General features: G+C 45.3%; 2 protein-coding genes across 7 annotated transcripts; one reads left to right on the top strand and one right to left on the bottom strand.

Moving 5' to 3' along the window:
* The first annotated feature begins 32 nt into the window (after positions 1–32).
* On the top strand, positions 33–13,622 carry LOC131204832 (membrane-spanning 4-domains subfamily A member 4A-like). 4 transcript variants are annotated; one of them, XM_058196450.1, is made up of 7 exons: positions 33–1,088; positions 2,399–2,568; positions 3,663–3,779; positions 7,081–7,137; positions 8,501–8,659; positions 10,357–10,476; positions 13,476–13,620. In XM_058196450.1, the coding sequence occupies exons 2-7, from the start codon at positions 2,461–2,463 to the stop codon at positions 13,563–13,565; spliced, it is 651 nt and encodes a 216-aa protein (XP_058052433.1). In that variant the 5' UTR covers positions 33–1,088; positions 2,399–2,460; the 3' UTR covers positions 13,566–13,620. The 4 variants fall into 4 exon arrangements, with proteins under 4 accessions (XP_058052433.1, XP_058052432.1, XP_058052435.1 ...); XM_058196449.1 differs by lacking the exon at positions 33–1,088 and adding an exon at positions 1,260–1,388; XM_058196452.1 differs by lacking the exons at positions 33–1,088; positions 3,663–3,779 and adding an exon at positions 1,260–1,388 and having other exon boundaries at positions 13,476–13,622.
* A 1,546-nt stretch (positions 13,623–15,168) lies between these two features.
* LOC131204835 (membrane-spanning 4-domains subfamily A member 4A-like) lies at positions 15,169–27,418 on the bottom strand. 3 transcript variants are annotated; one of them, XM_058196455.1, is made up of 7 exons: positions 27,290–27,418; positions 25,665–25,832; positions 24,782–24,898; positions 23,642–23,698; positions 18,248–18,403; positions 16,907–17,026; positions 15,169–16,098 (listed from the first exon to the last, which is right to left on the bottom strand). In XM_058196455.1, the coding sequence occupies exons 2-7, from the start codon at positions 25,770–25,772 to the stop codon at positions 16,018–16,020; spliced, it is 639 nt and encodes a 212-aa protein (XP_058052438.1). In that variant the 5' UTR covers positions 25,773–25,832; positions 27,290–27,418; the 3' UTR covers positions 15,169–16,017. The 3 variants fall into 3 exon arrangements, with proteins under 3 accessions (XP_058052438.1, XP_058052437.1, XP_058052439.1); XM_058196454.1 differs by lacking the exon at positions 27,290–27,418 and adding an exon at positions 26,971–27,283; XM_058196456.1 differs by lacking the exons at positions 15,169–16,098; positions 16,907–17,026; positions 18,248–18,403; positions 27,290–27,418 and adding exons at positions 18,472–19,440; positions 26,971–27,283 and having other exon boundaries at positions 23,635–23,698.
* Positions 27,419–27,816: the final 398 nt, after the last annotated feature.

The raw sequence follows: 27,816 nt of genomic DNA, 5'->3' as shown, positions 1-27,816 counted from the left end.
ATCAAAAAATTCCAGAGGGAAGGAGCCTCTCATGCCTAAAAAAATACAACGATTGGACAAGCCTGTTGGGTCCTAAGTCTAAGTTCTTTATTAATAGACATCATTTTACTGTCAAGGAAACTGAATAATTCTACATTCCAGTTTTATTATTGTCAGATAACTGGTGTAGATTGAACTTCTGGTCTCTCTAGAGATGATTATGGTAGGTAGGTAGGTAGGTAGGTAGGTAGGTAGGTAGGTAGGTAGATGGCACAACTGGGCTTGACTCTTGATGCATAGACAAATATCAGATTAACCTATAACAGGCAACAATCCACAGTTCTTCCAAGCAGGGGTGAAATCCAGCAGGTTCTGGAGAACCGGTAGAGGAAATTTTGAGTAGTTCGGAGAACCAGCAAAACCACCTCTGGCTGGCCCCAGAGTGGGGTGGGAATGGAGATTTTTGCAATATCCTTCCCCTGGAGCAGGGTGGGAATGGGGATTTTGCAGTATCCTTCCACCAGGAGAGGGGTGGGAATGGGGATTTTGCAGTATCCTTCCACCAGAAGTGGGGAGGGAATGGGGATTTTGCAGTATCCTTCCACCAGAAGTGGGGAGAGAATGGGGATTTTGCAATATCCTTCCCCCTGGAGTGGGGAGGGAATGGGAATTTTGCAGTATCCTTCCCCCGGAGTGGGGAGAGAATGGGGATTTTGCAATAACCTTCCCCTGCCACGCCCATCAAGCAAAACCACGCCCACTAAGCCACGCCCACAGAACCAGTAGTAAAAAAACCCGAATTTCCCTACCGCTTCCAAAGATATTCTTAGGGTCTCCTTGATCCCATCCTTATCCATTGTCTTCCCGTTTCCTTCAACCTTGCAAAGTTTTTCTAGCTCATTATCCGTTTGCATTACAACACAAAGTGAGCTAATCATCAGGAAGCAAAAATGCTTCAGAGGCTCCGAAGGACCTCTAGGTTGTAAGCAGACTTGCCTGGGTGTGAAGCACCTTCTCCTTCCCCGACGGGCTTCGAAACAACGCTGAGCCCCGCGGCTGAGCAGCGGCCGGGACGAACGAAAAGACGGGACGTCGCCTCGGTCCGAAGGGTGGGCAGGCAGGCAGGCAGGGCGGCCAACTCCGCTCCCCTTCGTCCTTCCGGAGTCGCGGAGGCGGTAGTCGGTGGGCAGGGAAAGAGGCTGCTTAGCGGGGAAGAGGCGCGCTGGTTCTGGATCCGGATCCGGCGCTTCCCTCCACCAGCTCGGAAGAGCGGCGGCTCTCTGGATCGGGGCCGCTTCTCTACAGCGCATCGCAAAGAATCCCGTGTCCTTGGTTTCCCCACGACCCGCGCTGGCAGCTGAGCAATGGGCTCGACGCGTGTTCGGGGCGGTAGATTGCGGACCTCTGAGGTTTGAACCCAGAGGCTGCATTCGGACGGTCTACTTAACCCTGTACATTTTTAAGATGGGTTCGGGGTTTTTTTTGCCGTTTTTTTCCCCGGGTGGCGGGCTTGGCACCTGCGTGTTTTCAGACCCGTTGGCGTCATGGATGCGTGCACCAACAGCGTGTGAATTAAGTCACTTTCCTTAAAGTGGTTGCTTTAAGTGCGTTGCATGGATCGGGGAGGTTCCAGCCTCTTTGGAAATGTTGATGTCAGGGTTGAAGAAACTCTTTCGGAAGTTGCTAAAGGCGACCAAGCAACCTAGGGAAGCGTCTTGCATGGTGATACAGTACTGTAAACTACATTGCTTGTAGGCTTATGGATGCAGAGTTTAAATATCGAGGAATGGGAAATTAGAATAGAATAACAAGAGTTGGAAGGGACCTTGGAGGTCTTCTAGTCCAACCCCCTGCTTAGGCAGGAAACCCTACACCACTTCAGACAAATGGTTATCCAACCTCTTCTTAAAAGCTTCCAGTATTGGAGCATTTGTAACTTCTGCAGGCAAGTTGTTCCACTGATTAATTGTTCTGTCATGAAATTTCTCCTTAGTTCTAAGTTGCTTCTTTCCTTGATCAGTTTCCACCCATTGCTTCTTGTCCTGCCCTCAGGTGTTTTGGAGAATAGGTTGACACCCCTCTTCTTTGTGGCAGCCCCTGAGAGATTGGAACACTGCTATCATGTCTCCCCTAATCCTTCTTTTCATTAAACTAGACATATCCAGTCCTGCAACCGTTCTTCATATGTTTTAGCCTCCAGTCCCCTAATCATCTTTGTTGCTCTTCTCTGCACTCTTTCTAGAGTCTCAACATCTTTTTTACATAGTGGCGACCAAAAACTGAATGCAGTATTCCAAGTGTGGCCTTATCAAGGCATTATAAAGTGATAATAACACTTCATGTGAAGTGTTATTAAATTAAAAGGAAGGGGATGGTGTCTTTTATACATTCTCTGTTTCCCCCACCCCTTCCTTTCTAGGGTCCCTCACTTATTGCTGACTTGGCCATCTTAAAGGAGCTTCCATTCTTGAACAGCCCAGCATGAATTCTCCTGTGGTCATGGGTAAAGACTCCCAGTTTTCCTCCCCTGAGCCTGATCATCCCATCCTAGTGAAGAAGTTTTATCAGGGTGAACCCGTGGCCCTGGGGGTGAGTACAAAGATGAGTGGGGAATGATGGTTCGCCTCCTTTTGAATGATTCTTGGAAATCTCGGTGTGGTCATAGCTGTCCCCATCCTTGCAGGGCAGTTAAATCAGAGCAATGGACATTCCTGTTTAGTTTGGTCTTTGAATTGCTTGCGTTCTGTAAGGTTGGGAAACATGGATGGTCTTCCAGAGGTGAATACATGACTCCCAACAGCTGCAGTGAGTGGGACCAGTCCCGGAGGATGCTGGGAGTTGTATTTCTGGAGCGCCACCTATGCTCATTCCTGATGAGGGCAAGAAAACAATTAGGCAAAGAGATAAGAGTTGCATTCTCTGACTTGCTGAAGTTACAGATTGGCTGCAAATGAGTGAAAGAATATTATAAAGTGTGCTATGTATTTTTTTTCATTTGCATTTATATCCCGCCCTTCTCCGAAGACTCAGGGCGGCTTACACTATGTCAAGCAATAGTCTTCATCCATTTGTATATTATATACAAAGTCAACTTATTGCCTCCAACAATCTGGGTCCTCATTTTACCTACCTTATAAAGGATGGAAGGCTGAGTCAACCTTGGGCCTGGTGGGACTTGAACCTGCAGTAATTGCAAACAGCTGCTGTTAATAACAGACTGCATTAGTCGTTTGAGCCACCAGAGGCCCCTGTATGAATTGAACATAAAAATATCTATGCCTGATGAGTCCCAATAAGGAGGGAACTGATTGCATAGTGCCTCCTTCTGGTCAGTAGCTAAGATAAAATGAAGAAAGAAATAAGTTTAGCAGAGGTTGGTGAACAATAGTGATCCAAACCAGTGGCCAATGCCGACAGATGCTGGGAGTTATAGTTCAATGACATCTGGAATACTGTTGGTTTTCCATATTGTGGGAAGGTCGTATCTGCAGGTGAATGACATTTATAGTTAGATATCCCATTTTAAAATCTTGTATTTATTTTATTAAAATTTAAAGTGTTGGGAGGCGATGGGATAAAATATGATCAGGCCTTGGCATGTCTCTCTGCCCTCCTGCTCTGGTTGTGGTGTGTGAGTTGAGAGTGATGACTGAAATTGAAATTATTACTTTCTCTGTTTGCAGATCACACAGATATTCATAGGAATCACTGGAATAGTTTTTGGGCTCCTGGTCAACTTAATTGATACTCGTTTGAGTTACTTCCTGCTTATAAAGATACCCTATTGGGGTGGAATCTTGGTAATTTTACGTGATGATTTATTGAAACCATTCAACACAATAACTCGGGATCCAGGTGTTGAACTGTGCATCATAGCAGCCTGACAGCAAACTGGTCTTTGCTGAAAGATGCTTGGAGCTGTAGTTTAGCCGCTTTCGGTTTCTCCAGATCTTTTTACAGACTTTACTTCAGAAAAAGTGCCATGTTTGTCTTATGCCCGGTCTCCAAATTTCTAAAACCCTCTGAATTAAAAGATTACAAAAATAGAAGTAATCTCCTTGGCTCTTATTGTATAGCTAGTTCTTACTTACCAACCAACCACCACATTCAGTGACTGAAATTATAGTGCCATTGAACAAGGGGGACTGAGGACCAGTCCTCAACCCTGTGGCCATTGCACCGCCCCCATTGTCTAGAATAGAATAGAATAGAATAGAATAGAATAGAATAGAATAGAATAGAATAGAATAGAATAGAATTTTATTGGCCAAGTGTGATTGGACACACAAGGAATTTGTCTTGGTGCATATGCTCTCAGGGTACATAAAAGAAAAGATACGTTCATCAAGGTACAACATTTACAATACAATTGATGGTCAATATATCAATATAAATCATAAGGATTGCCAGCAACAAGTTATAGTCATACAGTCATAAATGGAAAGAGACTGGTGATGGGAACTATGAGAAGATTAATAGTAGTGCAGATTCAGTAAATAGTTTGACAGTGTTGATGGAATTATTTGTTTAGCAGAGTGATGGCCTTCGGGAAAAAACTGTTCTTGTGTCTAGTTGTTCTGGTGTGCAGTGCTCTATAGCGTCGTTTTGAGGGTAGGAGTTGAAACAGTTTATGTCCAGGATGCGAGGGGTCTGGTCTATAAATATTTTCACGGCCCTCTTCTTGATTCGTGCAGTATACAGGTCCTCAATGGAAGGCAGGTTGGTAGCAATTATTTTTTCTGCAGTTCTAATTATTCTCTGAAGTCTGTGTTTTTCTTTTTTTTTTTTTTTTTTTTATTCAAAAAGTTTTACAAAATTTTTTTTCCCCCCTTTCCCCCCCTCCTCCCCCCTCCCTTCGCAACCCCCCTCCCCCCCCCCCGACTTCCCGGAACGAGCACAAGGTATAGTTAAAAATAAAACAAGCATATGCTAAAAATTTTCGTCCCAACTTAATTATACCCCTACAATCATCAATTCCTAACTTCCCCAAAAGCAATCAAAATAATACATCATAATCATTCAAAACAGTCTGATAACTCTTAGTCTGATATCTACGTTGAATATAGTCAATCCATTTTTCCATTCCTTTAAGTATCTTTCTTGCGTATTGTCTTTCAAAAGGCTGATATCTTCGCCATCTCAGCCAAATTGGCAACTTTCAATATCCATTCTTCTATTGTTGGTACTTCTTTTTTCTTCCAATATTGTCCTATTAGTAATCTTGCTGCAGTTATTAGATTTAAAATCAATTTAGTCTCAATTACTGTACAATCCGTAATAATTCCCAACAAGAAAAATTGCGGCAGGAACTTTATCTTCTTTTTCAAAACATTTTGTAAAATCCACCAAATTTTTATCCAAAAGGCCTTTATGTCCTTACAAGTCCACCAAATGTGAAAATATGTAGCGTCATCACAATTACATCTCCAACATTTTGCTTGCATTTCTGGATACATACGATAATTTTTAGGATCTAGATGCCATCTATAAAACATTTTATAAAAATTTTCCCTCAGATTCTGTGCCTGCGTGAATTTAACATTTCTAACCCAAATTTTTCCCCACGTTTCCAATAATATTGGCTCCTGAAAATTTTGTGCCCACTTTATCATACAGTCCTTTACCAAGAAGTCTGTGTTTTTCTTGTTGGGTTGCAGAACCGAACCAGACAGCTATAGAGGTGCAAATGACAGACTCAATAATTCCTCTGTAGAACTGAATCAGCAGCTCCTTGGGCAGTTTGAGCTTACTGAGTTGGCGCAGAAAGAACATTCATAGGATCATGTCATAGTCATAGTCATATATGTCATATATGATCATGTCATAGTCATAGTCATAGTATCGTGACTCAGACACTTGGCAACTGGTATGCAGTATCCCGTAACACGTGATTGCCATTTGTAGCTTTCACAGCCTGCTTCTGATGAGCAAAGTCAATGGGGAAGCCAGCAGGAGACTGCAAGTCATGAGAACCATGAGACCGAGAGCTGTTATTTGCAGCATCTGGAAACTTTTATCATAGAGCAGGGGTATCAAACTCACAGTTTTTAAATCTGGCCCGTGGGGCCGGCCTGCAAATATCAAAGGACCAGTCTGCAGTGCCTCTACCGGCCAAAACGGGCTACAGGGGGCCACATCCAGCCCACCTGCAGCCAATTTTCGGCCTCCAGCAATACTCTGCCAGCCAAAAATGGGCCTCGCGGGGCCTCCGTGTGGCTCATTTTTGACTGGCAGAGTGCTGCTGGAGGCTGGGGAGACCAAAAAGGAGGTGTGGAAGAGCCATGCATGGGCCCTGTGCCCTGTTTTGGCCGGCAAAGTGCTGCAGGAGGCATCCGTCCCGTCTCTCCCCCACTCCTTCCCCCGCCGGGTCATGGAGCAGAAGTACAATCCTGATCCGGCCCTCGAACAAATCCAATTTGACACCCCTATCATAGAGACATGGGGAAAATATTACTGAATATTACTGCTATGCTGCGTTGTACAAAAGTTCTATGAATGTAGCTCCTGGCTGCAATGCCTTAAAGCAGCTGCATCTTCAATTGGAATAGGGAAAATCGATTGAAGTTCAGCACACAAAAATATGTCAGTACTTAATGACCAGTGAACAGTAATGGAGCAAATTAAGGTGGGAGAGAGATTATAGGTGTCAACCCTGAAGCTCGCCTAACCGAGGCCATTTTCTGGACTTCGGTGTTGCCACACTGGGAGGGGGGAATAGAGAGAGATGGGGTTTGTAGCCAAAACCAAATACTTTGCCCTGGGAACCAAGGACATTCCCACAGGTGGTCGGTGAGAGGTGGAATGATGTTACCAAGCAACCAGAAGACATGCTGATTGGACCATGTGGCTGACTGTTTGGGGACGGGGAAAAACTTGGTAAAAAATGTGGGAATCTTTAGTCAGTTTTCACCAACCTGTGCCAATATGATAGATCTAATAAAACAATCCTTTGAGGCATCTACCTGCTTTGGAATCCTATCTATAATGGGTGTATTGCTTGGAACCCTGACAATAGGCCTGTGACGGAAGAGAGAAGAAGTCTGTAAGTCTGCTTCTCTGGGGAATGGAGCCAGATTGATTTGCTTTTTTCTTTTCTTTCAGTACATTATTTCTGGATCCTTAACTGTGGCAGCTGCTCGGAATCCCAAGATCCCTCTGGTAATTAACCTACGTGAGACAAGTAAAGGCCACGGCTTAAAAGCCTCTTATCTGAAGAGCTACAACTCGTTGGGTTACCAATTGTGAGCTGGGTGAATTTCTGATGTTCCTGGATTATTAACATCAAATGGAGCATCGCGACGGTTCTTGGCTTCTTGTTGAGGAGCCTCTGCCCTGAAGTCCCTTTTTTTGGAAATCTTTTGCGAATCTCTTGTTGCCACTTTATGGCAAAGTCGTTCGGTGTCTCCATCTCCGATTGAATATTCTAGTAGTTGAAGCAGTTGCTTCCATGGAAGCAAACATCTCGAAGCTGTCTCTCTTTCTCCACGGTGGTCAGGTGGAGGGTCTGGTATGCAAATGTGTGTCCTAACAGCACCACTGGAGAGGTGTACGAAGGAGTTGAGCCAGTGGTGAAATCTGAACCGGTTTACTACCGGTTCGCTGGCTGTGCATGCATGCTGCGTGTGCATGCGCAGTGGGCACCATGCATCAAATGCGAAGTGCACGCATGCAGTGCACGGCAAAAGGAGGTATGCAGTGAGTAGAACAGCACGTTGAGGGGGTGATCAGCTGTGGCCCGCAATCTTTTTTTTTTTTACTTTTAAAAGCATTTTTTTTGATAACCTCTTCGGCCAAAGTGGTTGTAAAAAAACGTTTTTAAAAGTTAAAAAAAAAAGGCTCTGACGATCGCACGGCTCAGCTGGGATTGTCAGAGCCTTTTAAAAGCATTCTTTTACAACCTCTTCGGCTGAAGAGGTTGTAAAAAAAATGCTTTTAAAAGTTAAAAAAAAAAGGCTCTGACGATCGCACGGCTCAGCTGGGATTGTCAGAGCCTTTTAAAAGCATTCTTTTACAACCTCTTCGGCCAAAGAGGTTGTAAAAAAAATGCTTTTAAAAGTAAAAATAAAAGGCTCTGACGATTGCACGGCTCAGCTGGGATCGTCAGAGCCTTTTTTCACCTTTTAAAAGCATTTTTTACAACCTATTCGACCAAGTAGGTTGTAAAAAAATGCTTTTAAAAGTTAAAAAAAAAAAGGCTCTGATGGTCGTGTGGCTCAGCTGGGCAAGGGTATGGGGGGAGGGATTTTTGCTACCGGTTCTCGGAACCACGCACTGCCATTGCTGATCCGGTTTGAACCGGGAGCATTTCACCCCTGAGTTGAGCCATTCTTATAAGAGCGTTGACTGTAGAGGTTATCACCTTTTCACCTTTTCTGGCTAAAGCAAATCCAAACCTGAAAGCCATCTGAACTCTTCTGTTCTTTGTACCATTGGAGAAATATGGGTTGCCATATAGTCACTCTGTGTGTTTGTGCTTGTGTGTATTTGTGTTTCTTAATTTATTTATTTTTGTCCCTCCTAGGTGAAAGGCATGCTGGCAATGAATGCGATAAGTGCCATTACAGCTGGCCTTGGCATCATATTGCTGTCTTTCTCATTCAGCCCCCTCCTTCCATTTGATTTCGGCAGCATCTGCAACTATCATCGTTATGACACTAAGGAAAAATGTGATGAAATCCAGGTGTGACTTTTTATATGCTTGTGACCTTCCAGAATCCATCAATGGGAACTAGGTTTCAACAGGACAGAGAAGAAGGAGAAGGAGGAGGAGGAAGGTGTTCTGACCTAGGCTCCCTTAAAAAGCAGAAAGCAGGAATTGGTCCCTGCAAAACTTCTTTCATTTACACGCCTGTGAATTCCTTTCATTCACAGTCAGCAAGGCCTGTCCAAACAGATTTTCAGAGGAATATTTCTCAACACTAACCTTATCTCACTTGGCAAGCTGCCACGTGACTTGTTTCCAAATGCAGAGTAAGGCAAAACTTGGCACAGAGTCACTTAGAGTCACAAACAGAACTTCCCACTCTTGAAACTACCGAATGATCAAACAAATGGTTTCCTGCAAAAGCCCCCTCCCCGTTCGCTCCTCTTTTGTTTCCTATGGGAGGGGCCAATTATCTCCAAGGTTTGGCTTTACTCCCAAGTCGACCCTGCTTTCTGAGTTGCTCTTGTCTTCTGGCAGCTCTGTGCATGCGCACACTGTGAACGGGCTCCAGCTGTTCCTCTGCCTCACTGCTATCTAACTCCCTCTCTGTTTCCGACGCAGAGCCCTCGTCTGAGCTTTCCCCAGCCCCCAGGACTGGCCCATGTTCCTCCCCAACCTCCTCACTCTCTGACTCTGCTGCCAGCTCTGCTGGCTGCAAGCCACAACAGAGGGAGCTCATGGTGTTCTCTAGGTGGAGGCGTAACACTTTGGAGTTTGTGGTGTCACAAATCTATCCCAAAGAGATTTAGCCATTGAAAAGTATGGCAGGAATGTTGCCTTCTGGGATTTCCCCCCCTCCCAATCCTTTCAAAGCAGCTGCACTGGTTAGTGCATCTTCAGAATTCAAGGGGGCAGCAATAAGAGAGCAATCCATGTTTTGCCAGAATTTTATAACTGCATAGAAGAAAAAAAAACAGCTGGAGCTTTAATTCCATTCTTGAGGCTGGCATTTGACTATTTTTGACCATAGGTTTTGTTTTATTTTGTTTTATTTTATTTTATTTACAAAACTAGGTTGCAGTTTTTGCTTGTGGATTGTGATCAAATCCCCTCCTTGACTATATACCTTGACTATATAAGGTATATGGGAGCCTCACAAGCTACATCAGACTAGAGAATCAATTCTGCAGGAAGGCTATAACTATTTTTGTAGAAACTGGCTGCAGCAACAGAATCTTATAAGGACTGCCCCTCTTCCCTCTTTCAGGGGTGCTATTCAGCAGGTTCTGACAGGTTCTGGAGAACCGATAGCAGAAATTTTGAGTAATTCAGAGAACCGGTAAATACCACCTCTGGCTGGCCCCAGAGTGGGGTGGGAATGGAGATTTTGCAGTATCCTTTCCCTGGAGTGGGGAGGGAATGGGGATTTTGCAGTATCTTTCCCCTGCCACGTCCACCAAGCCACACCCACAGAACCTGTAGTAAAAAAATTTGAATTCCACCACTGCCCTCTTTTTATACTGCAGTGAATTAGGGAGGTGTCTGCCAGAGCCACTTTTAGTATTTCATCGCTCCCAATTTTTTAAAAAATGCTTCATCTCCCCTTTTTGACCAGACAATTCAGAACGCGATGCATCTCATCCAGGTCATCTTCCTTACTCTACAATTGGAGATATACGTACCTACCTGTATGTCTTAAAAATGGATATGTTACTTTTCTCTTTCATTGGTAGAATATCGGCAAGGGAATATTGGTTTTTCTTATTGTGGTCAACCTCCTGGAGTTCTGCATCTCCATTTCAGTTGCGTCTTTTGGCTGTAAGATGCTCTGCCGAGATCCCTTCACTGAAACGGTAAGATTCCAGCTACAGGTACCGGAACAGACTTGTAAGTGGATCACAAGCTTCCTAACAAACAGGAAGCAGCAGGTGAAGCTAAGCAAGATCACATCAAATACCTGTACAATTAGCACAGGGCCCCCCCAAGGCTGTGTGCTCTCCCCACTTCTCTTCTCTCTGTATACCAATGACTGCATCTCCAATGATCCATTTGTTAAGCTACTGAAGTTCGCAGATGACACAACAGTGGTTGGTCTCATTCGAGACAATGACGAATCCGCATATAGACGAGAGGTCGAACGACTAGCCTTGTGGTGCAACCAAAACAATCTGGAACTGAACACACTCAAAACCGTAGAAATGGTGGTAGACTTTAGGAAAAACCCTTCCATACTTCCACCTCTCACAATACTTGACAACACAGTATCAACAGTAGAAACCTTCAAATTTCTGGGTTCTATCATATCGCAAGATCTCAAATGGACAGCTAACATCAAAAACATCATTAAAAAGGACAACAAAGAATGTTCTTTCTGCGCCAACTCAGTAAGCTCAAACTGCCCAAGGAGCTGCTGATCCAATTCTACAGAGGAATTATTGAGTCTGTCATTTGCACCTCTATAACTGTCTGGTTCGGTTCTGCAACCCAATAAGAAAAACAGACTTCAGAGGATAATTAGAACTGCAGAAAAATAATTGCTACCAACTTGCCTTCCATTGAGGACCTGTATACTGCACGAATCAAGAAGAGGGCCGTGAAAATATTTGCAGATCCCTCGCATCCTGGACATAAACTGTTTCAACTCCTACCCTCAAAACGACGCTATAGAGCACTGCACACCAGAACAACTAGACACAAGAACAGTTTTTCCAAGGCCATCACTCTGCTAAACAAATAATTCCCTCAACACTGTCAGACTATTTACTGAATCTGCACTACTATTAATCGTTTCATAGTTCCCATCACCAATCTCTTTCCACTTATGACTGTATGACTATAACTTGTTGCTGGCAATCCTTATGATTTATATTGCTATATTTATCATCAATTGTGTTGTAAATGTTGTACCTTGATGAACGTATCTTTTCTTTTATGTACACTGAGAGCATATGCACCAAGACAAATTCCTTGTGTGTCCAATCACACTTGGCCAATAAAATTCTATTCTATTCTATTCCAAAGGAAGATGGGTAGTTAATCAAAGGGATTCAGAAATGTGGCTTTCTGATACTTTGTTGAATAATATGGAATAGTAGGATTTTAGCAGTTAATGGTAGACTATAATAATTATAAAAGTAAAAGAGTAGCCAGTCAACATACCATGTTTCCCTGAAAATTAGACCCTGCCTTATATTTTTTTGAACCATGAAATAAGTGCTTGGCCTTATTTTCGGGGAGGTCTTATTATTTTGGGGCGCGTGGAGCAAGACAGAGATCCTCTTGCCATCTTACTGATTTCCAGCTCAGTCTCCTAAACCCTAACCAGAGGAAATGGTGGGACCAGCTGCACATGCGTTTAAATATTTTCAGGGAGGGCTTATTTTTAGGGAGGGCTTATTTTCACGCATGTGCTCAAAAGCCCAATTAGGCTTATTATCAGGGGATGTCTTATTTTCGAGGAAACAGGGTACAATTCTAGTTTACATGATGTACTAAGTGTGCTGTAGAACAACGTAATCATTGGGCTTCACATCATATTCATTCATTCATTCATTCATTCCCATCTTTTATTATTTACAAATAACTCAAGGCAGCAAACCCATCTAATATAGTATATAATATATATTATATAATATATGTAGGAACCTCAGAAAACATATATAATATATATATATTATATAATATAATATATAATATATATATAATATAATAATAAACCTGTCGATCGAAAGGTTGGCAGCTCAGCGGTTCGAATCCCTAGTGCTGCCATGTAACGGGGTGAGCTCCCGTAACTTGTCCCAGCTTCTGCCGACCTAGCGGTTCGAAAACACGTAAAAAATGCAAGTAGAAAAATAGGGACCACCTTTGGTGGGAGGGAACAGCGTTCCGTGCGTCTTTGGCGTTGAGTCATGCCGGCCACATGACCATGGAGACGTTTTCGGAAAGTGCTGGCTCTTCAGCTTTGAAACGGAGATGAGTACCGCCCCCTAGAGTCGGCAACGACTAGCACGTATGAGGGGAACCTTTACCTTTACCTTTACAAGGCAGCAAACCCATCTAATATACCTTTCTCCTCCTATTTTCCCCACAACAACAATCCTGTCAGGTGGGTTGGGTTGAGAGAGTATGACCAGTAGCCCAAAGTCACCCAGCTGGCTTTCATAGCTAAGGTGAGACTTGAACTCACGGTCTCCCATTTTCTAGCCTAGTCCTTGACCACTAGACCAAACTGGCACAGTGCTATGTTGCAAATCAAGGATTCTGAATAGTGGTGGATAGATTCTCACAGTGTAATAAACCTAAAGAAAGTTAACCAACTTAGAAATCTCAGTGAGCCCAGCCTTCAGCTCTGGTTAGCAGGGGAGGAGATCAGGTTTTTCCTGCCCAAATAAGTGCCACCATCTCATCTACAAATGATACAGATAGCACTTCAAAGTGAAGTTCAGGAATTGCTTTGGAATGTGCCTGAACCCAGCAGCTGTGTTGAAGTCCTTAAAGCCGCTGGATCATTTTCTGGGAATTGGGAGGTAGCTCCAGACGTGCAAAACAGAAAAAGATGCAGCTGCTTTAAAGAGAGAGACAGTGCTTATCTTTAATCTCCGGTGAAAACCCACATTCCACTTCAGAATGGAATCAAACCGCTTTATTTGAAACAAGGACAGATAAAAGTAGTCAGTAGACCGTTGGAAAGCTGAGGCCCTCTACTCTGAGCTGTGGAATGAGAAATACACGGATAAAAAAATTAATTGTATTTGTTTTATTTATTCAGTTGTATATGCCATCCTCTACAGTGCAATAAAAATAGAAGCACAAAAACAAATCGCCTTAAAACCTCCATTTCTCATTTCTTTAGGTTGTGGTTGTTTATCGGAACGTGACTCCTTCCAGGGCCAAACAAGACCCACCCTTTGACTGCATACAGCCAGCAATTCACCCCGAATGACTTTTCTTTCTTTCTTTCTTTTTCTTTCTTTTTTATTTTAAATAAAAGTTTTATTTCCATTTTCCAAAAACATATTCAATGTACAGTCTCTTATTCAACATTAATCATTAACTTTCATTTGTTACTTATTCGGGCCTGCTCAGCTACCACTTTCTTCCTTAACATGACCTTTCCTCCTCCCTTCTCTACCTTCTTCTACTTTCTCCATCCTTCCTCTCCTTCACTTTTCTACTTCCTCTCCTCCTTCCCTACTCTTCTCTTCCACCCTTTCTAACCCTCTCTCTTTCCCCTTTCTTCTTCCTCTCCTTTCCCCCTTTTCTACCTCTCTCTTTCCCCTTTCTTCTTCCTCTCCTTTCCCCCTCTTCTACCTCTCTCTTTTCCTACCTACCTACCTAGACAGACTCTCCGCGCTCTCCCGCCGGCCAGCAGCTGCTTTCCCTACCCACCGCCTCCCGCGGGTCTGGGAGGAGGAAGTGGGGGGCCGAGGAAATCCACATCCCTGCCCGACCTTCGGATTGAGACTGACCCAGTCGGCTGCCGCTCAGCTCGGCGGCCCTCCGTCCTCTCGGCCGCTGCTCCACAGAGGGCTGGGAGGAGGAGAAGGAGGTGTTTCGGCCAGCCGGAATCGGAAAGGCGGTGGTGGTTCCAGCCGTTTTCCCTTCTCTTCCTACCTGGACCCGCGGGACGGTCACTCATTGCTGCCTGGAAGCAGGTTGGACTTTTCTCCATCGCCAAGTTCAGAAGATCTTCCTCGCCTTCTTTCCAAGCCTCACTTTGGCTTCCATTGATGGCTTGCACAAGCCTTGATCTTTGTAATTGCGGACACTCCGCAGCATCTGGATAACTTAATAGAATAGAATAGAATAGAATAGAATAGAATAGAATAGAATAGAATAGAATAGAATAGAATAGAACAACAGAACAGAATAGAATAGAATAGAATAGAATAGAATAGAATAGAATAGAATAGAATAGAATAGAATAGAATAGAATAGAATAACAGACTTGGAAGGGACCTTGGAGGTCTTCTACTCCAACCCCCTGCTTAGGCAGAAAATCCTACACCACTTCAAACAAACAAAGGACTTCACCAACTTCCCGACCTTCGAACCTTTCGCCGCGAGCTTAAGACACATCTTTTTATTTGCGCAGGACTGGACTAGATTTTAAATTCGAATTGGTTTTAATGGGGATTTTATTATTTTTATTGTCATTTTTAATTATTCGGCCATTGTAATAAGTTTTTTAATGGATGTTTTATTTGTATTTATATGTATATTTTTATTTGGCTGTGAACCGCCCTGAGTCCCTAGGGAGATAGGGCGGTATAAAAATACGAAAAATAAAATAAATAAATAAAAATAAATGGTTATCCAACATCTTCTTAGAAACTTCCAGTGTTGGAGCATTCCAAGCTGGAGGCAAGTTCTTCCACTGATGAATTGTTTTTGAACCTTCCAAACTCTCCTTTGCTCCAAAGCAAGAGGGCCAGCAAAAGGAGAGAGAACAGAGTATCCCAAAGAATGAGATGCACATTCCCACCCCACTCCCCAACCCTCTTTATTTCTGTGGAATTTAGAGAAAATAAAAACAGCAAACCATAAGGAGTTCAGGAAGTTTATTAGTCTGGAGTGCAGTCCTGCCTCAAATATAGAGTGAGATGAGCTGGATTGGCAGAAGACAGCCTGATGGAAAGTCGAGTGGCAAGAAACAAGTTTGTCATTTGATGTATACATTTATAGCCTGTCTTTGTTATTTTTCTAAATAATTTAAGGCAGCGAATTTAGCTAATATTCTTTCCTCTTCCTTTTTCCCCTCCACCACAACAAAGTGAGTTGGGCCGAGGGAGGGACTGGCCTAAAGTCACCCAGCTGGCTGTTCTTTATAAGGTTGGACTAGAACTCACAGTCTCCTGGTTTCTAGCCTGGTATTTAACCACTAGAACAAATTGGCTAAACATGTAAGTTGTGGCTATAAATTTGTCTCTTTAATGTTCATGGGACTATATATGGCTGCTGAGCCTTTTATTTGAACAGTTCCCACAGACACAATTACATCCCACACATTAATTTCTGGAATGGTTGCAAGCATTTGACGGTTGCTAAGCTCTGTTGAGGTGGGTTTTGGACTTTGCCTGGTCTGTGATGCAACCATTATAATGGGGAAACTCTGGTTTATCCATAACATGTTTTATAAACCCACCAACAGGGCATTTTCCAATAGCAAAACATAACTTGGTAGGGGTGCCAACCATCATATACGTAAATGTTTTAACCAGCAACAAAGAACAGCAACATTCTCAAGACCTTTTACGTGGTGCTTTGCTTAGCCCATTCAATATTTTTATGTTCCCCTGAGTAAAAAGTCCAATGTAATTCCTTTAAAAAGCTGAAGGCTTCAATTTTGCAGGAGCCAATGCACTCCGGAATAGCTGCCATGACGGGAAAGCCACTCAGGGGGATTCTGGCTCTTTGCAGCCGATGGATGGATTTTCAGCACTGGCAGGAGGTGCATTCTGATAAATGACCACAACCTAAAGAAACATATAATGAGATTTTAAGCCACTTGTTTGCATGCATTTCTCATTCTGTAGCTTAGGACAGAAATTCTCAGCTTGCCAACCGCTGTTGAATGCTTCTGTCTCTCCTCGTTTCAAATAAGGATCTGAAGCACTTTTGATTCCTTTCCCAAGAGGAATCTGGATTCTCTGTCAAATCCTGGAGCATTAAAGACATCACTGCCTCTCTTTAAAGCAGCTGCATCCTTTTCTGCTTTTGCATGGCTGGCGCTGCCTCCCAAGTCCCAGAAAAAAATGCTTTATACGCTCTCACACATTTTTGGGATTCAACCTGAAGTGTTGCCTGGACCATGTATAGATTAGGCGCTACTTATTGTCATTTTTTAAATTATTATTATTATTATTATTATTATTATTATTGTTGTTGTTGTTGTTGTTGTTGTTGTTGTTGTTGTTGTTGTTGTTGTTGTTGTTGAATGCATTTGCTGCCCGTCTTGCGATTCGAGGCAACTCTGAGGAAGTCTTAATTGGGTGGTGAGAAGATTACCTCCTTCTCTGCCAATTAAGGATGAAGGTTGGGCCCACTGAGATGTGTAAGGTGGGTTTGTTTCCTTTGGGTTTATCGCAATATGAGAATCCACCACCACTGTTTATAACTCAGGATTTGCAACCTAGCATAATGTGTGAAGCCAAATCATTGTTTTGTTTCTTTTACAGCACCCTTAGTGCAATGTATGAACTACAAGAACCTAAGTTGACTGGCCAGCCATGTTTCTGAATCTCTTTCCTTTGATTAACTAACCTGCTTCCTTTGGAAACTTACCGTTTCAGTGAAGGCATTTCGGCAGAGCATCTTACAGCCAAAAGACGCAAAAGAGGTGGCGATGCAGAGCTCCAGGAGATTGAACACAGTAAGAACAGCCAAAATTCCATCAATTATACCCTATCAAAGAAGCAGAAAAGTAACATATCCATTTTTATCAGTAGAGATAGGCATAAAGGTAAAGGTAAAGGTTCCTCTTGCACATATGTGCTAGTCGTTCCCGACTCTTGGGGGGCGGTGCTCATCTCCGTTTCAAAGCTGAAAAGTCAGCGCTATCTGAAGACGTCTCTGTGGTCATGTGGCCGGCATGACTAAACACCAAAGGCACACAGAACGCTGTTACTTTCCCACCAAAGGTGGTCCCTATTTTTCTACTTGCAATTTTCCGTGCTTTTGAATTGCTAGTTTGGCAGAAACAGGGACAAATCACAGGAGCTCACCCCGTTACACGGCAGCACTGGGGATTCGAACCACTGAACTGCCAACCTTTCGATCGACAAGCTCAGCGTCTTAGCCACTGAGCCACCGCGTCCCACAGAGATAGACATATTTATCTCCAAATCTAGAGGAAGGAAAATGGCCTAGATTAGGTATGCAGGCTTATCTTGCCTGGCCAAAAAAGAGCATGAAGTGTTGTTGTTGTTTTAAGTCGAGAGCAGTGAGATAATGTTTAAAAGCATCTCAGGCCAACACCTTCCTAATTGAGTGCGGTATAAGAAGGGGGAGGAGGGACAGTCCAATCAACGTTGCAAGATTCTATTATTACAGCCATTTCAATAAAATTAGTAGTGGCTTTCCTGCAGAGATGGTTTCCTGGTCTGCTCTGCCTGACAGGGCTGACCAATGCCTCCTGGGCAGCATAGCTAGCGCCTAGTCAAGATGAGACCCAGTTCCAACCATCAACTTTGGTCACAAAAACTGAAAACCACACTTTTGTGGAACAAAAATAATGTTAACATTTGGTCAAAAAAATGAAATGCCAGACACAACAGTGCAATCAAAGCTCTGGCCAGATTTTCCTACGTCTCACCTAAAACTTTGGCAAAACTTTGGGAGCGCTGATACAGCTGCCATTTTCATTCTTGGCCATGCCTTGAAGACGCTACTCTTGAAGCGGTCTTGAAAAGATTGGGGGAAAGAAAATCAGAGCAGGCCAAACTCTGGAAACTCCAAGACAACATTTCTGCCCCTCGATTCCATGGTTAAAACTCTGTTGGAGAGATATTTTTGACCCCACCATGTCCTCCAAAAATCTGCATGTCCAGCTAGAGGTCACCATTGGCCTTCTCTGCCCTATGGAAGCCAACTTTTTAGATGAATTCTGGAAGGTCACAGACTTACAACAATTTCACGACACTTTTCCTCAGATTCGTTTCCAGATACAAAGCAAAGGTACAAGAAATGATGTCTATAATATGGGATTGTGAGACCCAGGAATATTATGCCAATACCAGCTGTCAGGGCACTTATCACATTCATTGCCAGCGCGCCTTGCACCTAGGAGGGATAAAATAAATTCATCAGCATATAAAAACAGGCACACCCACCAAGAGATTCAGCTGGCTTTGAGTTCTGAATTTGCTTTAGACAGAAAAGGTGAGACTTTTACTCTTGACACCAGGGTGTCAAACTCAAGGCCTGTGGGCCAGATCCATGGGGCCACCCTGGAAACAGGGGAGGACCAGCCCACAGTCCCTCTGCCAGCGAAAACAGAGCTCAGAAGGGCTGTGCGTTATCCTCCCAGACTCTTTTTTCGGCTGCAGCACTGCTGCAGCGTTGGGCCAGCGAAAACGGAGCTTGCACATGCAGCCCTCCCGATTAAGCTATGCTATTCACTTATGTCAAATGGGTTAGTTACCAGAGGCAGAGGTGAGTTTCAGCAGATTGTGACCAGTTCTGGAGAATCGGTAGTGAAAATATTGAGTAGTTCAGAGAACCGGTAGTAAAAATTCTGACTGGCCCCGCCCCCATCTATTCTCTGCCTCCCAAGTCCCATCTGATCAGGAGGAAATGGGGATTTTTGCAAGTAACCTTTGTTAAGTTTGGGTATTGACGAGGCAGGAGACCAGGTTAGTGACAACAGCTCTTTAATATAGTGTGACCCAGCAAAACTCTGGAGAAAAACCTCTCCTTATATACACTTCAGCCTGAGGCTGCATCCAATCAGAACCGAGATATTTCCCGCCTAAAACTCCCGCCAAAACTTACAGTAATACATTACACTCCTTCCCTCCCAGAAGGCACTTTGCCAATATTTGCATATTACTTCTCTACGTAGTCCTGCAGGTACGTGGGGCGTCTCCTGACTCTCCCCGACCTGCGCAGGTCACTTTCTGGAGTTGAGTCGGGCTTGCCGGAGGGACTTTTCGTTCCTCTGAGCTCCTCCTCCCGGCCATCCGGCCCTGGATTATTCGCCGGCTCGGACCTGCTGTCCTCTAGAGGGACCGGAGGGTGTCGCTGGACCTCGCCTGACTCAGATAAGTCTCTGTTTGGTTCTTTGCTTACGCTTTCTGTTTGTTCTCGGCTCCAGTCAGCTGTGGGGTTAATTAAATCATAGTCAGGGCTGGTCTCGCCTAATTCTGTCTTATCGCTCAATCTATTTCTTAATTGATCTATGTGGCGTCGCCAGATTCTGCCATCGTCTATTTCCACTAGATAGATTTGGGGCCCGTTTGTCTATGACTATCCCCTCTTCCAGCTTGGGCCGTCGCTGTAATTATGTGCCCATACTGAGTCTCCTATGTTTAATTCTCTGAGTTTCTATCTGGTTTTGTTTTGAACCCGTCCTGTACGTAGTTGGGTGCAGCCGGTCTAGTGGGCATCTTAGCTTCCGCCCATTAATAGCTCGGCTGGGCTGCGGCGGTGGCCACAGGGGTCCTGTGTTGGACGGTTAGGAATGCGTCGATTTGTGCCTGCCAATCGCCGGGCCGCTTCGTGATAGCGCTTCTTTCGCACTCCGGAACAAAGCGTTCAGCAAGGCCGTTCGACGCAGGGTGGAACGGCGCTGAGAGGGCATGTCGGATGCCCTCTTCAGCCAGGTACCCTTCAAATAATGCTGCGGTGAACTGTGGGCGTTATCGGACACGAGGTGTCCGGTAGCCCGTGTGGCGAAAAGGTGTTTTAGTGCTGCAGATGACAGCTCCAGCGGTTGTGGATTTCATTAGGATGATCTCCAGCCATTTGGAGAATGCATCCACCACAATTAGAAATGTTTGGCCGTGGAAGGGCCGGCAAAATCAATGTGTATGCGGGACCAAGGGCCTTGGGGTTTCTCCCACTCCAACACTGGGGCCGTGGGTGGTAGTGGTCTGGATTCCTGACATACTTGGCATCGCCAACCCTGTCACTGATTTCCCTGTCCATTAGGGGCCACCAGACATAGCTCCTAGCCAAACCCTTCATCCTCACAATTCCTGGGTGACCCTCATGCAGGAGTTCCAGGACTTTTTCTCAGCTTCTCTGGAACTACCACCCTATCCCCCAGAGCAGGCACCCCTTGCACAGACAATTCCCTTTTTCTTTACAAACTCTTTAAAACGTCGCCGCGCAGCGGGCCATCCCTTGAACCCAACCGATTACAGTTCTTAAAACAACGTCTCGGTAGGAGGCCCGAGCCACTTCCTGAGATGTGACTGGGCCAGAGTCCAAAGAGTCAATTAGTAGAACGGGGTGCCCGGGTGGGGTCCTCGATTTCCTGGCAATGGGCATCTGCTCAGTGCGTCCGCATGCCCCAGCTCCTTTCCAGGCCGATGCTGCAGTTTGTAGGAGTAGGCGGCCAGAAAATAGTCCATCTGGTCAGTCTAGGTGAGAGTGTTACTGGCGTTGGGCGGTCGCCAGCCAGTAACCCCAATAGCGGTCTGTGGTCAGTGATAATTTCAAAGTCTCGCCCAAAAACGATTCGTGAAATTTTTCACCCTGACACTATTGTAGAGCCTCCCTATCTAGCTGGCTGTAATTCCTCTCAGCCGGGACATCGCTCGTGAATAGAACGCTATAGGGGCTTCAGTGCCGCTTTGGGAGTCTGTGGCTAAGTACAGCTCCTACTCCATAGGGGACGCATCACAAACCAATACTAACGGCAGTCTGTTGTTGTATTGTATTAACAGGCTATCGCTTGATAGCAAACTTTTACTGCCTCAAATGCCCTATTCTCTGACTTCCCCACGACCAAACAGTGTTTTTCCAAGCAATTTATGCAGCGGTTCAGCAACGGTTGCCTTGTCTTTTAAAAATACAGCATAAAAGTTTACCAGACCCAGGAAAGCCTGGAGTTCTGTCTTGTTTTTGGGTGCTGGGGCTCTCTTTATCGCTTGACTTTGCTCTCAGTGGGTGAATCCTTTTTGTCTATTCTATAGCCCAAAATTCAACAGATTCGACCCCTATCTGACACTTGCTTGCTTTGACTTTTAATCCTGCCGACCTAAAATGGCCAAAACTTTCCTTAATCGCTTCCCCAGTTCTCTTAAATCTTCCCTGATACCAACACATCATCGAATAGGGCACGACTCGGTAACCCTTGTAGGAGCCGCCCATCAAATTTTGAATAGCCCAGGGCCACACTCACCCCAAACTGTAACCGGGTGCACTTAAAGGCACCCGGTGCGTTACAATGGTCTGGGCTTCAGCTGTGCTAGCATCTACGGGTAGCTGTTGGTACGCTTGTGCCAAGTCTAATTTGGCGAAAACTTGTCCGTGCCCTAGTGAGTGCAATAAGTGTTGCACTACTGGAACTGGGTAGGCGCTCTTTTGCAATGCTTTGTTCAAGGTAGCCTTGTAATCAGCGCAAATTCTTATGGACCCGTCTGGTTTTATAGGGTGACGATTGGCGTCTCCCATTTGGCATGGTCAACTGGCACTAGTATCCCCTGGCTGACTAATTTATCTAACTCTTTGTCGATTTTAGGTTTGAGTGCAAAAGGAACCCTCCTTGCCTTTAACCTAATGGGAGCTATTTGGGGGTCTAAATTGAAGGAGATAGGGGTCCCCTTGTACTTGCCTAACCGGTCCTCGAATACGTCTGCGAATTCCTCCATTAGGCGTTTTGCAGGTTGCAGCCGCTCCGGTGGGCGGCAGTCAGCCCCATTGCCAACGCCCGGAACCAGTCTAGCCCCAGCAAGCTTGGCAAGGTTCCCTCGACTAACGTGATGGGCAGGGTCTTTTCGTATGTGCCATACTTGACCTCGACGGTCGTTGTCCTCGAACAGGGATGCGGTTGCCCTGGTAATCCTGCACCCGGAGCCGTTGTTTCTGTAGCTTGCGCTTTGCGATGTCGGCAAGGCTTTCACAAAAGTGTCCCAGGACATGATTGTGATAGCTGATCCTGTGTCTACTTCCAGTCGGCACGGTACGCCTTCAATTGTCGGGTTTGTGAAGATCTTTTCTTCGATGCGGGTAGCTGCGTGGTCTATGGTAACAGTCATTCGGTTTGACTTCGCTCTTTCTTTCCTGGCCAATCGCGGGTCGCCTCGCCGATCTCGCGCTCTGATTGGCTGGTTTGAAATTTCGCGGAATGTGGGGTTTGCATCTCTGACTCAGAGCCGCTCTGATTGGCCGATTTGAATTTTCGGCGGAAGGTTGGGGTGCTCGGCAGACTTGAGCCAGGTGCCCTTCCTTTCACACCGCCGCAAATGGCGTCCCTGAACTTACATCTTTGGCGCTGATGTCGCCCGCAACTTCCGCATTCCTCCGGGTCTTCCTTGTCGATTTTCCGGTGTAGTGGACTTCTTCCTCCTCTTCGCTGGTTGACTCACGATAGGTTTCTTCGTGGTGGACTGTGCTCGGCTTTGCGCCCGCCATCGGCGTGAGTCGCTTTGTAAGGTGTCTGCTGCATGGTTGGACATCTCATGGGCTCTGGCTTCGTCCAGGCGTTTGCCAATGTCAGGTTGCTCTTGGCTAGCAACCGTCTCCTCAAACGGATGTCTCTGACCCCCGTATAAGTTGTTCCAGCAGCTCTTCGTCCAGATCGCGGTACTCGCAATGCTTGGAGGCTTGTCTCAGGGCTGCCATGTAGTCGCTGATAGACTCGCCTTCTTGTTGCCTCGCTCCCCAAACTCGTACCGTCGAGCGTATTTGGGCGGGGCTGGTGCGTAGTGATTCTTCAGGAGGGTCTGAAGGGTCTGCCACGAAACGGAGTGTAGCGGTGTTGGCTCCGCTAGGGCTTCTGCGACGGCGATGACTGCGGACCCACAGTGGCTTATGAAGTAAGCCCGTTTGCGGTTGTCGGAGACTCCCTGTAGCTCGTTTGCCTCCAGGAAACTTTCGAAACGGGTCATATATATTCCCCATGTCTCCTGGGCAGGGTCAAACGGAGTGGGTGGCGTGTAGCCGGTCATCGCTGCATTCGCCGTCACCTTGCTGGGTTTGATTCTCGTAGTGAGTTCAGCTCTGTTCTGGTGCTCTGCCTCAAGATCCCACCTTCGTCGCCAATGTTAAGTTTGGGTATTGACGAGGCAGGAGACCAGGTTAGTGACAACAGCTCTTTAATATAGTGTGACCCAGCAAAACTCTGGAGAAAAACCTCTCCTTATATACACTTCAGCCTGAGGCTGCATCTAATCAGAGACGAGATATTTCCCGCCTAAAACTCCCGCCAAAACTTACAGTAATACATTACAACCTTCCCCTGGAGTAGGGTGGGAATGGAGATTTTACTTCCCATGCCACACCCACGAAGCCCTGCCCACCAAGACACACCCAAAGAACAGGTAGTAAAAAAATTTGAAACCCACCACTGACCAGAGGGATCTTGGGATTCCGAGCAGCTGCCACTGCTAAGGATCCAGAGATGATGTACTGGAAGAGAAGGAAAAGCAAGTGAACCACTATGGCTCTATCACTAGAGAACAATATAGACCCAGAATCTCTCTCCCACCTTAAATTGTTGCCTACTGTCACTGCTGATTATCTGTTGTGCTGAACCTCAGTCAAGGTTCCATATTCTAGCTGAAGATGCAGCTGTTTTAAGCCATGAAAGAAAGGAGCTACTACATTCACAGGCCTTTTGTGTAGCCCTGCACTAGCATTCAGCATTTTCCCCAGTTTGTTATGGCAAGGACAAAGCTCTCCAGATGCTGCAAACAACTCTCAGGCTCAGGATTCGAGTTGAAGGAAACCACTAGGAAGTGCAGCCATTAATGGCAACTGATACTCAGAATGATTATATGGGCAGTCCTCACTTACCCACCCAAATTGAGATGGGCACCTACGTGCAGTTATTAAGTGATATGAGACCTGACTTATACCGAGAGAGGTCCAGGTGCCGTAATGAAGCAAATCAATTAGCTGATTGGAAGCAGAAATTCACATGAAGGTGACTTTCAACCTCCTGCTGGCTTCCCCATTGACTTAACATGTCAGAAGCTGATTATGCAAATTGTGATCTCATGACCTCAGGATGCTACAGCCATTGTAAAATGCGCACCAGGTGCCAAACAACCAAATCATGATCATGAGGACTTTGGAGTGATTATGATGGCCAGAGGTTTTAAAACTGGTCCATCCCCCATCCCCCCATATTGTAATTTGGAACAATGGCTGAATGAGCTGGGAATGAGGAAAGAGAGCCAAGGAAGTGACTTCCGTTAATGTTTGTAATCTCTTAGTTCAGCGGTTTTCTGAAATTTTCTGAAATTTGGAGAACGGACATAAGCCACAAAATGAAACTAGCCAAGCTACTGTACACCGCCCTGAGTCCTTCGGGAGAAGGGCGGTATAAAAATCAAATAAATAATAAATAATAATAATAAGCTGCTAAACTATAGCGCCCTTCAGCTAAGGCCAGTTTGCCTTGAGGATGCTATGATATCCACCGGGATCCTTGGTTGTGCTGTTGACTTTTTTAAAAATACACCCTTATGTAAAATTATGTAAAATTACCAAGATTCCACTCCAATAAGGCATCTTTATAATAAAATACTCCATTAAATAAACATCGGCTACATCGAGGATGATCCCAAAAATAATTCCAATGATTCCAATGAATATCTGTGTGATCTAGAAAGAGAAAAAAAGAAAGAAATCACAGGATCAGAGATGGTCAGGAGTGGGGAACCAAGAAAACTCTGAATGCCACTGAACTACAACTCCCAGCATCTCTTGGCAATATTAGATCACTATTGTTCACCAGCCTCTGGAGAACCTATTTCTTTCTTCATGTCATCACAGCAACTGGCCAGTAGGAGGCAATACACAATCAATTTCATCTTTGTTGGCATTCAACAGGCATAGGAATGTTTATGTTCAACCCACATATATAGTAAAGATTTTGAAAAAGGATGATAAACACTAACAAAAGCCTCATGCTACAGCCCACAAGACCAACTTCCCTTAAGGGGGAGGGGGTTATATAGTTCTTAGATGTTACATTAGCTGGACAAAAAAAACAAATCATCATCATCATTTAATCACCCCATAATCCCTTGCAGGGTGGAGTCTGGGCAACTGAATGGAGCTAGCAGAGTGTTTACTGGCCGGATGTCCTTCCTGTTGCCAGTGCGGATTTTTTTCAGCAGATACATTCTCATTGTAGCCAGAGAGAGAAATATCCACCTCTACCTAGGATCAAACTCACAGCCTCCTGATTGTGAGGCGAGAGCTCCACCTCTAGGCCACTAAAACACTCTTGGCCAATAAAACAAAGGGATGAAGACTTTTCATATGTACACAACCAAGAATTCTCATGGTCCTATGGCAACAGAATAGGGGACCTCAGGGATTTCCAAAAGGCAAGGACCATCATTCTATTTCTCTCCATACTTACCCCCAGAGCCAGAGGTTTACCCTGAAAAAACTTCTTCAGGGGGACTGGAAGGTCCGCCTGAGTGGTGGAAGACGGGGATCCTGGATCCAGGTTTAGAGGAGAATCCATGCTGGGCTTTGCAAGAAGGGCGGCTCCTCTAGGCCAGCAAATCCAAGGATGCTGGGGAGCCTAGAAAGGAAGGGAAAAGAGAGATTGTAGAAAAGACACCATCCCTGACTTTTGATTTCCCATTCCTCAGTAGTTAGGTTCTGCGCCAGGAAGTTGACAAGGAATGCATTTTATAGCACTTTTTACCAGTAGTGGAATTCAATTTTTTTTACTACCAGTTCTGTGGGCGTGGCTTGGTGGGTGGGTGTGGTGTGGTGTGGTTTGGTGGGTATGGCAGGGGAAGGATATTGCAAAATCTCCATTCCCATCCCACTCTGGGACCAGCCAGAGGTAATATTTTCCGGTTCTCCAGAACCTGTCAGAACCATCTGGATTTCAGCCCTGGACCAATTTCGGAGAACCAGACACATTACGAAAAGCTTTTGCTGGCTGGGGAATTCTGGGAGTTGAAGTCCTCCAGACTTAAAGTGGCCAAGGTTGGAGAGACCCCTGCTCTATAGCCTTGATGATACCTTCAAACAACAACGTTTGCTTTTCAGATCTTTGGGAAGGATTTGGCCTAAAAATCCAATGCTTTAAACAATCTGCCTGATTGAGCTACCGATGCTGCTAATGGAGAAGAAATAGGCTATAAGACAACAGGTCTAATTGCCCATGCCAAATTCATGCTGATGGTAAGCAGAGCGTCCAATAATTCATTGGTCAAGTATGCTGAAAACCCAGCCGCTACCCTACTTTTCTTTTTCTTTCTTTCTTTCTTTCTTTCTTTCTTTCTTTCTTTCTTTCTTTCTTTCTTTCTTTCTTTCTTTCTTTCTTTCTTTCTCTCTCTCTCTCTCTCTCTCTCTCTCATCCTCCTAAACGTAGCTTGCTCCCCTTTTTAGCCACTCCCCCAAGACTTTCTCCACCTTTGACGTCAACACCTCAGAGGTTGAACCTCCCCAATCCGGACCCCTCCCCCTCCCCCACGCCCCCCCACCCCTCCCCGCGTCGGACAGATCGGCGCTCTGAAGAGCTTTTCTTCGATTCGCGCAAGGTATTCAAACCCCGTTACTTCATTCATCTGCTTTCGGGGCGCAGGATCCATTGAACCCCAAAAAAACCCTCGAATGGAGTTGGAAACGCGCAGGTTCTAAGCGGGGGGAGGAGGGGGGATGGAAGCAAAAAGCGTTCATTTGAAAAACTTAAGAAAGTTTACTACCTTCCCTGGATTCAGCCGCTGGGCTTAGGTAGGATCGGGTGGGCTAAGCGTCAACAGTCACCCCGAAGCCCAGCAGAGTAGGAGAAGGGAGAATGCTGAGTTTGTCCATCAGAAAGGTCAGCAGTTCGGCGGTTCGAATCCATAATATAGGTCTTTTCGGTGAGCAGGGGGTTGGACTAGATGACCTGCAAGGTCCCTTCCAACTCTGTTGCTCTTACTGAACCGGCTGAGGTTGACCTATTCGGCTTGGCCCGCTCCAACCTCTTGTTCTCCTAGCGTTGCCCGACGCCCGCTGGGGAAGGGCAAGGTAACAACTCACCAGCCGGAGTTTCGTGGGAAGAGTAGCGTCCCTGCTCCTTTCTTCTTCTCCTTCTTCTTCTTCTTCTTCTTCCTTAGAGTCGGGCGAGGGACTCCTTGGTGGCGAGGAAGCAGAGCGGATTCTTCTATGACGCCGAAGTTCAAAGACGTCTCTGTTCTTCCTCTTCTCTTCTTCGACAACCCATTTTCGCTTCCTCAGCCGAGAGCTTTTGGGGGAATAGCACAGGGCTTGCACGAGCCTAATCTTTGCAGCTACGAGACCCATCCCAGCATCTCAGCATCTTTTAAGCCTTCCAAATTTTCGTTTTGGACGTAAAGAACAAGGGAGCGTGTTGGGGACTTTTGTAGCGTGTAAAACATGTCAAATCAAATCTTGAAAAGATAGAAATTTAATAGAATAACAGAGTTGGAAGGGACCTTGGAGGTCTTCTAGTCCAACCTCCTGCTTAGGCATGAAACCCTACACCACTTGAGACAAATGGTTATCCAAGCTCTTCTTCAAAACTTCCAGTGCTGGAACATTCACAA

Source organism: Ahaetulla prasina, chromosome 10 (assembly GCF_028640845.1).
Source record: "Ahaetulla prasina isolate Xishuangbanna chromosome 10, ASM2864084v1, whole genome shotgun sequence".
Taxonomy (NCBI): domain Eukaryota; kingdom Metazoa; phylum Chordata; class Lepidosauria; order Squamata; family Colubridae; genus Ahaetulla; species Ahaetulla prasina.
The sequence above is the reverse complement of the archived record's forward strand: the minus strand, read 5'-3'. Positions and strand labels throughout refer to the sequence as shown.

Excerpts from the sequence above, each read along its gene's own strand:
- LOC131204832 (XM_058196450.1), top strand. The coding sequence starts at position 2,461 with ATGAATTCTCCTGTGGTCATGGGTAAAGACTCCCAGTTTTCCTCCCCT. Across the intron at positions 2,569-3,662 it reads GTGAACCCGTGGCCCTGGGG|ATCACACAGATATTCATAGG; the intron begins GTGAGTACAAAG and ends CTCTGTTTGCAG. Across the intron at positions 7,138-8,500 it reads GGAATCCCAAGATCCCTCTG|GTGAAAGGCATGCTGGCAAT; the intron begins GTAATTAACCTA and ends TGTCCCTCCTAG.
- LOC131204835 (XM_058196455.1), bottom strand. The coding sequence starts at position 25,772 with ATGGATTCTCCTCTAAACCTGGATCCAGGATCCCCGTCTTCCACCACT. Across the intron at positions 24,899-25,664 it reads GTAAACCTCTGGCTCTGGGG|ATCACACAGATATTCATTGG; the intron begins GTAAGTATGGAG and ends TTCTCTTTCTAG. Across the intron at positions 18,404-23,641 it reads GGAATCCCAAGATCCCTCTG|GTGCAAGGCGCGCTGGCAAT; the intron begins GTCAGTGGTGGG and ends TATCCCTCCTAG.